This window comes from Scylla paramamosain, chromosome 13, assembly GCF_035594125.1.
Source record: "Scylla paramamosain isolate STU-SP2022 chromosome 13, ASM3559412v1, whole genome shotgun sequence".
NCBI classification, from domain to species: Eukaryota; Metazoa; Arthropoda; class Malacostraca; order Decapoda; family Portunidae; genus Scylla; species Scylla paramamosain.
In genome coordinates this window covers 24,612,810-24,624,584 of record NC_087163.1, presented here as the reverse complement: position 1 = coordinate 24,624,584, position 11,775 = coordinate 24,612,810, and the positions used below count along the sequence as shown (strand labels likewise).

Genomic DNA, 11,775 nt, shown 5'->3' with positions numbered 1-11,775 from the left:
TTCTTCTTCTTCTTCTTCTTCTTCTTCTTCTTCTTCTTCTTCTTCTTCTTATTATTATTATTATTATTATTATTATTATTATTATTATTATTATTAACAACAACAACAACAACAACAACAACAAAAACAACAACGGCACCATCAATAACACCATCACTGCCACCAACAATAACAACAACAACAACAACAATTACAACAATCATGCAAAGACGATGATGAGTCAGCTGCTTGGTGGCAGTGATGCAGCACTTGTTGCATACACGATGAAGTCGCTGCGGAGTTTAGAATACGGCTAGAGGTGAAAGTGAGGAGGGGCAGTACTGGGGGAGGTGTGTTATATCCAGTATACTCTTGTGCAGTGATATGTATAAGACCTTGACGGAAAATAACACACTGCGCTGGTCAGAGGGAAGAAAGGCATAAGGTAAAAACTCCTCCCTGCACCAGACACTTACTGCCTCACTCTGCCTCGTGAATTGCAGCGTTTTGGTGACTATGTTTGACAGGCCGGATATGGTTTAGGTATCAATACTTTTTTGAAGGAGTTATCCACATTTCTGCCTCTGAGTCTGTTGGTGTTGCTTCCAGGTAGGATCGCATCGCTGTGAAAGTGCGTGACAGACAGACAGAAAGACGGACAGATAAAAAGATAAAAAGACAGACTAAATGCCCGCTAGGTTTACAGATTGATATTACCGTTACTATCATCATCATCATCACCACAATATAAATATCGTGATCATCGTCTTTACGCTTTCATTGCGTCACACTGATGTAAGCCACTTCACAATAAATAAATAATGACAAGAGAGAAAAGTTGCAGTCACTCCCAAGGTTATGACAACTTAAACTTTGTGCATAACTTTTACGTGGCAGTCAAGGGAGCTGTTACCCTTGGGCGCCTCCCTGCAGTGACGCGACCGCGTCTAATGGCACGTTATATTGTACAAATGTGTTAAAGTGAAGAGAAAAAAAAAAAACTCACCAATCTGGTCTGGGCCGCTCGGGTCGATGTTTCTAAAGCCGAGCTGGAGGCCGGCACGCTTGAAGGCCGAGGTGAACTCCAGGTGTTCTCCGGTCTTGGGCACTACTGTCAGCGGCCCCGACCGCCCGTGGTACTCTTCTGCAACAGGACGCAAACTCAACGCCCCAAGCTATTCCTGCCCCGCCCCTGACTCACCCGCTCCTTGTGATTAAGTAACTGATAACACATCTACATTTCCCAATCAAGGGTCAAGTAACATTTGATCTAGGGCAGTTGTATTACTGCTAGCCGCTGAGCCTGCCGCTACACATTTGTTGGCCTTTGATAATATACTGTAGAACATCACCTGCACTAATGTCAGGATTACATGTATCCGTCTCACCTGTTTCCCCGAGCGGCGGCCCGCTGTACCCTTCCGCCTTCTTGAAGTAAGGCAGCACGGACTCGTAGTCCCAGCCGGGGTTCCCAAGCGCCGCCCAGTTGTCAAAGTCTCGCTTGTTGCCGCGCACATACAGCATCCCGTTGACTGCCGAGGTGCCGCCCAGCACCTTCCCCTGCGGCACCGGGCTGCTCTGTGAGGAGCACGCGAGTGTCAGTACACATGGACAAGTTATTAGGTAAGCGAAGGAACAGAGTCGAGTCAGGTGCAAGGCGCAATAAGGCCATGGAATGAAGCAAGACAAGAGCGTAGAAGGGACGTGAAAGGCTTCACCTGGAGATGTGTACACATTTTTATCCACAAACACCACGGAGGCAGCGCGCTCCCTCACCCTGTTGCTGTAACTGTAGAGGGCGTGGCGCTGCGGGTGGAGGTGGAAGTTCCATGTGTTCTTGGTGGGGAAGTAGAACACACGACTGAAGCCCGGAACGATGCTCTCCACGGGCGCCGGTCCCCCCGCCTCCAGCAGCAAGACCCGCCACTTGTGTACCTCCGCCAGGCGCGCCGCCAGCACGCTGCCCGCTGTGCCGCCACCCACTGCACCAGGGAGGGAAGGAGGAGGAGGAGGAGGAGGAGGAGGAGGAGGGAAGCTATGTTAGAAGAAGGCCGGAAAGAAATTATGCTTGTCACTATTTGTGCTTTCTCTGTTCCGTGAGGCCAGAACGTGCGTGCCAAACCACAACTGCCTGGCCCTGTCTACAAACACAGTGTGCCCCTGACATTCTTTCCCGCCAAACACACACCCATGACGGAGGTCAGTGATGCGACGAGGGTCACGAGGGTCATGCGGGCTGTCGAATACGTTCGTCTGGTGTGTGTGTGTGTGTGTGTGTGTGTGTGTGTGTGTGTGTGTGTGTGTGTGTAAACAATTCACCATAGTCTTGTGGATCACGTCCTGGATTCGTGACCGTCAGCTTCACCTCCCTGCTGGATGAGTTCACACAGCCCGCCCTGTGGTGAGGCTGGGACCCTTCACATTCACACCTAGACGCCCTCTCGCTCAAGGAGGACAGGTACCGCGCGCTCATCAATAAAACCTTGGCGACGTGAGCGAGGCGCTAACCTCACCATGCCAAGTGACAAATGAAAGGGATACCTTTGACCTAACGAGCGGTGGTGTGTGTGTGTGTGTGTGTGTGTGTGTATGCTAATGATTAGCACTATTGCGTGCTGTATTTGCTGGCGTGTTGTGTATTGGCGTGTCATGTGCTGGTGAGTTATGTGTTGCGTGCTGTGTGCCATCGAGACGTGTCCTGGCATGCTGGGTGTTGCGTGTGTTGACCATCACGATGTGTCAGGTGCAATCGTGCAGGCAAGCAGTGTAAAATATGTACTGAACTGAGCGACACTCCACCACCTGGAGGGAGCGTGATGACCCACAATGCTCACACTTCCTACTTGTTCTGAAGGTCGCCGGTAGAGTAGCCAGGTCACATCAGGTCACAGCAGGGTCACAGCAGGTCGCAGGTCACAAAAGTCGTCTAGGGGTCAGTCCTATGAAGATCTGATGGGAAGCTTACCGATCACAAAATCATAATCGGGCCTGAGGGGGCCTGGGGGTGGGAAGCTGTCACCCTGGGGACTCTCCGGGAAGGCGGTGAGAAGAAGGCGGAGGATGGGGAGGAACGCGGGCACCAGCCACCGCACGGGCAGCGAAGTGAGCATGGTGGTGGTGGTGGTGGTGGTGGTGGTGGTGGTGGTTTGTGGTGGTGATGATCAGGCTGCAAAGGAGGAGAGGACGTGTTGGTGAATGACCGTGAGATGTGAGTTGTGGTGTTGTGAGACGGTAAAAGTGGAGTACTACAACACACACACACACACACACACACACACACACACACACACTGAACCAGTCGGAGCATGTATCAGTGACGTCTGCAGCGGCGGGTCAAGTTCAACAGGTGAGCGAACACTACCGACTCCTGAATGCTGAATGCCACTGACTTGCGCCCCGAACCTCACCCCCGGACCACGCCGCGCCGCGCCACTCTCACCCTGGACAGAAAGGGAAGTGGGCAAGTGGGCGTACAGGGGCATCCCAGCATCCCAGCAACACCTGAGGCGGCGTGCAGGATTCCTACCTCTATCCTTCCCACTCCTTCTAACCACCTGGGTGCATCAGGCAGGCGAGGCACGGTTGGTGTCCTGGAGAGCGGCGAGGACCGGAGGACAGGTCGGTGGAGGGACATATATCACGTATCCAGAATGGCAGATTAATCGCTGTCACCACACTTGTCAGCCACCTCACACATCACTGCCCTCACACGTCCCATACACACACACAAATGAGCACACACAGGCTGCCGTAACACCATGAAATACAGCGTCATGTCACATCAGATTTATGGAAACATCTCGCCCCCAGGAGCAGCGGCGTCACCCCGGGCCTGGGGATGGCGCGTCGCTCCTGCCGCCGCCGGAGCCTCACCTCCACACACCTTGGGAGTCTCGTCAAGACTGGACCAGTGGCGGCTTTTTCCAGCCACCTGGACTTGACCTCCACGAGCCTCCCGCCGCCGCCCATTGGGGGAGAGCAGATTCCTAAAGCGACAGGGATTGGTGGAAAGCGCGCGAAGGGAGGAGGAGAAGGAGGAAGGAAAGCAGAGATGGTGCATGGTGGTAGTGGTGTGTGGTTGTGTCTGTCTGTCTGTCTGTCTGTCATGGTAGTCCTTCACTCACAATCATGGCATCTCGTAAATCACACACTGATGACAGCCACTCACTTCACACACTCATGGCAATCACTCATCTCACCTCACACTCATGTCAGCCGCTCATTACATTCATTTTCATACTCACCTCTCACATCCAGCAGTCCCTCCCTTACTTACTTCTCACTTCTCTCCCTCATGGCTGTTTCCACTCCTCCCTCTCCCTCCTTCCCACTCACTCAGACACATACTCGTCCCACTCGTGCAGCGTTCTCATCAGGAGGGTGGAGTCAGTGGCTTAACTAGCGAACCCACATCAACCTGCAATAAAAGAGGGAAAGAAGTGACGTAAGGAGGAGACGATGGAACAAAAAAGTAATAAGACGGGAAACTGAAGGGAAGGGGGGAAAAATTAATAAAAAGCGCATGGAAGAAAAAAAAACAGCAAGAAGTGAAGTAAAAAAGTGTTAATGAGTAAAAGTAAAGATGAAAGTGAGATAAAGAAATACAAATAAAGGAATGAGAGGCACCTTGACATAACAAAAGAGAGAAAGAAAACGGAAAAAAAAGACTTAAAGCAGAGATGAGAAAATTACTCACGAGAAAATTACACCAGAAAAAAAAGATAAATACAAAAAATAAATGACACGAAAAAAATGACATAGATGAGAAAGTATCAACCGCACGTGACTAAGGAAACAAAAAGAAAAAAAAAATCAGCAAAAAAAAGTTTAATAGACAACACTGATATTTTGTTCAGTATATAAAGTTTGCAGAGAGAGAGAGAGAGAGAGAGAGAGAGAGAGAGAGAGAGAGAGAGAGAGAGAGAGAGAGAGAGAGAGAGAGTATAGCCTTAGAGAATAATTATGATAAACACGAAACAAGACGTAGATAGGTGTAAAAAAAATAAGGGAAAAAATATTGAAATAATGAATGAGAACGAAAAAAAGAAGGAAATGAAGGTAAAGCTTACTAAAAATAATATTAGCAGAGAGAGAGAGAGAGAGAGAGAGAGAGAGAGAGAGAGTCATAATCACAAAACTCAACAGCATTTCATAATTTACTAGACAAGCACCAAGGCCACGAAAGAGAAACATCGGAACTCAATTTTCACACACACACACACACACACACACACACTATCATGACACATCACACTGCACACAACTATTGCTTAACGAGCACGGGGAGGGGAGGAGGGGGGCCAAGGAGTGACTTTCGTACTCCAGACCAAGAGTGCAATCAAAAGTTTAAGTTCTGGAGTGTAAATACGAAAGACTGAACGTGGAGAGGTGATAGGAAAGAGAGCGAGAAGGGATTACGAGACAAAAAAAAAAAAACTATATATTGAGTTTACGGTAGGAGGAGGAGGAGGAGGAGGAGGAGGAGGAGGAGGAGGAGGAGGTAAGGGGGAATAAGTTGATAATTAAGGTAAGTGGGGATGAAGAGGGGACGGGGAGAGGATGGGCGTGGATAGGAGGAAGTGATTCAAGGGGGAGGAGGGGGTGTATGGCAGGGGAGAGAGTCAGTAGGGGAGTGAATGGGGTTACGTCATCCTTTGGCTTCCCTTATGAAGTGTTACCTCAGGCTGACTTTTACTTCCTGCAACAAGTGTTTTCCTCCCCTTCATTCCCTTACTTCCTCCATCCACCCATCCATCCGTCCCTTCACTCTCTCTTTACGTTTTCTTTACCTCAAATTGCCCATCACATACGCATCAACACACACATATATGTACATCAACACACACACACACACACACACACACACACACACAGTATTGTATCACTGACCACAAAAGCAATTTAGCAAGCAGTTTCTTTCTCCTCCTCCTCCTCCTCCTCCTCCTACTCCTCATCCTTCACGTGCCTCCCTCCCTCCGTCCTTCAATCCATCCACCCGAACATACATACATACATACATACATACATACATACATACAAACAAGCATTCTCCTCTTTTACTCTCTCTCTTCATAAAATTATCTCTGTCCACCCTTTCTCTCTGTCTACGCTCCTCTCTCTTCCTCCTTTCCCTTCCAACATTTGTATCTCCCTGTCCTCTTTCCTCCCTCGCTTCCATCCCTACCTAACCGCTAACTATAACTAAGCAATGCACTTTTCTAAACCAAACTTTAAACAAATACACTTTTTTTTTGCACATCGAGTCATCACGTGCCAGAGGGAAAGAATAACATACTGACACACTGAACTGAACTGACACGCTACGTAGTTTTCACACTTCAGGTAGGTAAAGAAAGGTGAGAGAGATGAGAAAAAAGTATGGTGGGCTAAGAAAGATAGAAGTTGATGAGAAAGGTAAGAAACATAAGGAAAGGTACAGGAAGTTTAGTAGATAAGAAGAAGGTAAGAGAGAAGGGTAAGAAAGATATGAGAGGTGAGAAAAACGGTAACAGGTAAAGAAAATGTGAAAATTGGCAAGAAAAGAAAGAGGAAAGAAACAACGTTAGAAGAAAACTAAGAAAATGTGAAAATGGGCAAGGAAGAAAACAAGGGATAAAAAGAAAATAAGAAAGAAATAGTAAGTAGAAAAGTAACAAAATACAAAAGAAAAAAAAATCAAGAAAAAATAGGAAAGAAAGACGGTAAGAAGAAAAGTATATATATATATATATATATATATATATATATATATATATATATATATATATATATATATATATATATATATATATATATATATATATATATACATATATATAAGGAAAGAAAACAAGAAAAATCAAGAAAATAGAAAAGAAATACTGTAAGAAGAAAAAATAACAAAAGAAAAAAGAAAAAAAACAAGAAAAATCAAGAAAATATAAAAGAAATACTGTAAGAAGTAAAATAACAAAATAAAAAGAAAGAAAATAAGAAAAAAATAAAGAAAAAATAAAAATACATAACAAGAAAAGTAACAAAAAAAAGAAAAAATCAAGAAAAAAATCAAGAAAATAAAAAAAATACAGTAACAAGAAAAAATAAAATACAAAAGAAAAAAAAAAAAAGAAAAATCAAGAAAAACAGGAACGAAAAGTTGACTTCAGGCAGGTCAAGGAGAAGGAGCAGCAGACTGAAGAACACACACACATCAACTACACTAAACTCAACTCTTCCCCAACTCTCCCATTAAAAAAAAAAAAAAAAAAAAAAAAAAAAAAAAAAAACAACCAGTTAACTTCCAAGAACCAAGTAACTCACAAAGACAGGTGCGCGGGGTTCCAATTAACGAGGTGAGGTTACCTGTTCAATAGACGGTTCTTAAAAATGGTTACCTCGTTTTATTTACCTTTTAATTGTTACTTGTTCGAAAGATTTTTTTTATGTGATGCAATCTGGGCTGACTCTCTCTCTCTCTCTCTCTCTCTCTCTCTCTCTCTCTCTCTCTCTCTCTCTCTCTCTCTCTCTCTCTCTCTCTCTCTCTTAACAAGCTGCAACAAGTCTTTCAAGCAGTTTCCTTCCTGTAGAAAGACAACAACAAACAAAGAAATTCAGGTAATGATGTAGAGGAGGAAAATCAGGGTTTATTAAACTTAATTTCGAATGGAATTTTACTCGTCACGTTTATTCTTGTAAGTGAAAGCAGTTAAGGACCTCCGGTGGGTGCATTTAAGGTCTTTGTGTCTGTGTCTGTGTGTGTGTGTGTGTGTGTGTGTGTGTGTGTGTGTGTGTGTGTGTAGACGGTGATGTATGTCAGTTTACACATAGAATGCTAACAATTTTTTTTCCTGAATGCTCTCTGAAAAGTTTATGTTGTCTGTGATTTGAATAATTGGGAAGCTTTTTTTTTATGCTCTTATTGATAGAGAAATGTGTATGTATGTGATATCTTTGGTGGAATCAGTAAAATATCTATCAATAAATTTATCTATCTATCCAGCTTTCTATTTATCTATCTATTTATCAATCTATCTACGTGTGTGTGTGTGTGTGTGTGTGTGTTCGTGTTGCTCCGAGTTCATGGTTCAGTATTCCGAGCAGCGTCTCATGAGTGATGTTGACGTAAGCACATATGAAGCGCACCCCCCCCACCTCTCTCTCTCTCTCTCTCTCTTGGCCACCAGTAACAGGTAACCACTATGGCATCAATCACCTGGTTACTCCATATGCCACTGCTAAACTTTCCCGCGCACTAACATTTCCTGTGTATTCGGAGAGAGAGAGAGAGAGAGAGAGAGAGAGAGAGGGGAGGTATGGAGGTGTGTCAATCACGTTCTCCATCCACCTTCCTCTTCTTCCTCCGTCATGTGTTTGTGGTTCTGTGTGGACGTGACAAGAATGAAGTACGCAGGAAGACAAGGTGTGCGTGACTTAACCGGCACAGGCAGTTTAATTTTTTTTTTTTCCGTCTCTAATTCCTTTCTATTTCTCAATGAGGGACGCTGAGGTGATACAGAATAATTGGAGTTATTTCAAGAAGTGTCTAATATGTGTTGTGCTTTTCAGATGTTTTACAGATGCATTTCTTTGTGTAATTTGTTTTTTTCTTGTACCTTTTTTTTTTCCTTGTTCTTCTTCATCGTCGTCCTGTTTGTGTTTCCTCGTCTTCCTTATTTTTATTCCTACTCCTCTTCCTCCTCTTCTTATTCGTCTTTTTTTTCTTTTAGTTGTCTTCTTTCTTTCTTTCTTTCTTTCTTTCTTCCTTCCTCGTCTCTCTTTATCGTTCTCCTTCTCCTTATCTCTCTCCTCTTTCTAATATGCAGTCCCTAGCTTACATGCACTTCTACAAATAAAAATAAAAGCAAAAGTAACATTTATTTAATAACCTCACGGTGAACAAAAGAAAAAAAATTCAGTCATAATATTAACACCGATACCAAAATCTATCAATGAAGAGGCAAGACTGAGAACCATATTTTAAAACACCTGCGCCGCCACACGTCCGCTACATCCCAAAGGCTCTAGTATTTGAAGTTACACGGGTTTTTAAGGCTGTTTACATGGCTTTAGTGACAGATCGACAACATTTCTACATTCTCAACAGTAGAAACACTCGTGAGAACCCGGTTAATCATCTCTGTGGCCTTTGAAAGATAGTCAGAGAGAGAGAGAGAGAGAGAGAGAGCAAAGCGAAATATTCCCTCAGGAGTCGTGCTTGGGAAGTGTGGCTGGACTGCTGCTGCGAGGAAAGCATTGCACCACAGCCCGCGGTCATGCCAGACAAGCAGCAAGCGTCCATCACCTGCGCGCGGCAATAAGGAGGGAGAAGAGCAACACAGGGAGCCAGATGGTAAACAGGTGGTGCGTGGGTGATTAGGGTGACAGTAAGGAGGAGGAAGAGAAGGAGGAGGAGAAGGGGGAGGGTATTACAATAAGCTGAGACAAATAAAGGCTCAAAAAATGGAAATATCAAAAGATGAGAGTAAAGAAAGGAATATTCATGAGAGAGAGAGAGAGAGAGAGAGAGAGAGAGAGAGAGAGAGAGAGAGAGAGAGAGAGAGAGAGAGAGAGAGAAGAAACGAGTCACGAGAAACAAGACACGAGGCGAGAAACTAGAACGAAAAGGAAAAGGAAGAAGAAGAAGAAGAAGAAGATAAACCAGTAGAGAGAGAGAGAGAGAGAGAGAGAGAGAGAGAGAGAGAGAGAGAGAGAGAGAGAGAGAGAGAGAGACTCGGTAAACCATCAAATTACAGAGTACAAGCAAATAACTACAGTGAGTGAGTCTGCTAAACCACCCCATCTGTTTGTCTTTACCCTACACCTCCTGCCTTCCCTTCTAATACTTTAACCACATATACCACTGCTGCTCCTCAAACCGCCTCTTTTCCTGGCAGTCCTGTGATGCGGTGTAATGGAGGGGGGGAAGCACTGAAAGGGAGAGTAATGCATGGTAAAACTTTCTCCATGACCACAGAAGTCTTTTTTTTTTTCTTTTTTTTTTTTTTACTTGGCCAGCTGCAACACCTCCGTCTTCAGTGATGTTATGAGCACTGCAGCACCGTGACTACCATATTAGACCCCCGGGCGCCCATGGTGGTGAGAAAGAGAGAGAGAGAGAGAGAGAGAGAGAGAGAGAGAGAGAGAGAGAGAGAGAGAGAGAGAGAGAGAGAGAATCACAAATACATGAAATAAAACAGGGAATAGGAAATAAAAAGAGAACAGAAGCAGAAAAAGAAAGAAAAAAAGAGGAAATGGAAAGGAATAATTTTGTGGGGGAGAGAGAGAGAGAGAGAGAGAGAGAGAGAGAGAGAGAGAGAGAGAGAGAGAGAGAACAGGAAACACTCCACATACCTTGCTGTGTTAAGACGCTAAGGTCAATCAAGGTCCCCCCCACTCTCTCTCTCTCTCTCTCTCTCTCTCTCCATAAGGACAAACATGTTTATTGCTCCTTGTTCTTCCTTGCTATTCCCTTGTGTTCCCTGACCGCACGCCTTAAGGCAGCTATTAGAGAGGCTGTTGCGGTGGTTACCTGTTCTGCAGGAGTAGGTGACTCGCGCTGACTCAATCCTGACTACTGGTTCAGCGGGTGCCTTTGTGGCTGACTGCTGGTTACGAAATGCTCTCAGAAGAATCCACTGGTGACTCGTTCAAGAAATTTCATGTTTGTTTGTATTTCAGTTTCTGGTTGAAGGCAATTAAAGTGTATTTAAAATATTCATTTACTGATTCACTGTGCCTTGGAAGGAGGGCAGAGGGAGAGAGAGAGAAGAGGGAAAGAGAGAAAGATAGTCAAGTCAGAAAGAGGGAAAGAGAGAAGAAGGGAAGAACGCAACGAGGGAAGCCAAGAAGGGAAGGAGAGAAGGAGAGAAAGAAGGAAAGAAAGTCAGAAAAAAAGGGAAATGGAGCAGGAAATGAGGGAGAAAGAGAATAAGGGAAGTAAAAAAAAAGAGAGGAAGAGGGAAAGAGAGAAAATCAGAAATAGAGGATGGAAAGAGGGAACAAAAGAACGAAGCAACGAAGAAACTAAAGAAAGAGGAAAAGAGAGAAGAAAGGAACAAAAGAACCAAGTAAAGAGAGAAAGAGAGGAAGAGAAAATAAAGGAAAAACAAAAGAAACAAACGAGAAAACCAGGGAAGGAGGGAAGGAGGAAAGGAGAGAAGTAGGGCGACAAACACCAGCACAGCCACCACGACTCAGCCACTCAGTGAACCTGCAGGCGTGGCTACCATCCGGACGGTCACAACACAACATGCTCCAAATCTTCCAAGTTCCCGACTGGTTGCGGTAAGCCGATGCGTTGCGCCAGCGTGAGGGTGACAGATGGATGGCTAGGTAGATTGGTGTATGGATGGATAGATGGATAGGTTGGTGAACGGATGGGCGGATGAGTAAGTAGGTAGGTGGATAGATAGGTGGGTAAGTGGATAGATACACAGACAGATAGATAAATAGACAAAGATACGAACAGACAGACGGATAGATAGATAGAGACAGACAAACTGAGACAGATAGACAGATAGATAAATAGAAAGATAGATAGATAAACAGATAGATAGATAAAGCATTAGTTAGGTTAGCCATGTAGTTGGTTAGGTAATGATTAAGATATTGATGACATGCGGAGCGGGTAAGGAAGGAGTCAAGGATAAAGGGAAGAAAACGAAAAAAAAGAAAGAAACCGTGGGGAAGGAAAAAGATGGAAATAAGAAGAGAATCAAATACGTGAGGTGGAATATTGACAGCAACGACTACAACAACAACAATAGCACCACCACCACCACCACCAACAACAACAACAATAGCAGCAATCTCGTGTTA

The 11,775-nt window shown here is 44.6% G+C and overlaps 1 protein-coding gene across 5 annotated transcripts in view; it reads right to left on the bottom strand.

The window, feature by feature from the left end:
* LOC135106560 (glucose dehydrogenase [FAD, quinone]-like) overlaps positions 1-11,775 on the bottom strand; it is a 30,703-nt gene that overhangs the window by 6,740 nt on the left and 12,188 nt on the right. The window contains exons 2-6 of one of the 5 annotated variants that reach the window (XM_064015767.1): positions 4,256-4,396; positions 2,945-3,145; positions 1,756-1,961; positions 1,368-1,557; positions 986-1,123 (exon numbers count right to left, since the gene is read on the bottom strand). In XM_064015767.1, the coding sequence (XP_063871837.1) occupies positions 986-1,123; positions 1,368-1,557; positions 1,756-1,961; positions 2,945-3,089 (679 nt within the window). In that variant the 5' untranslated portion in view covers positions 3,090-3,145; positions 4,256-4,396. The other 4 variants (XM_064015768.1, XM_064015769.1, XM_064015770.1 and 1 more) reach the window with 4 other exon arrangements.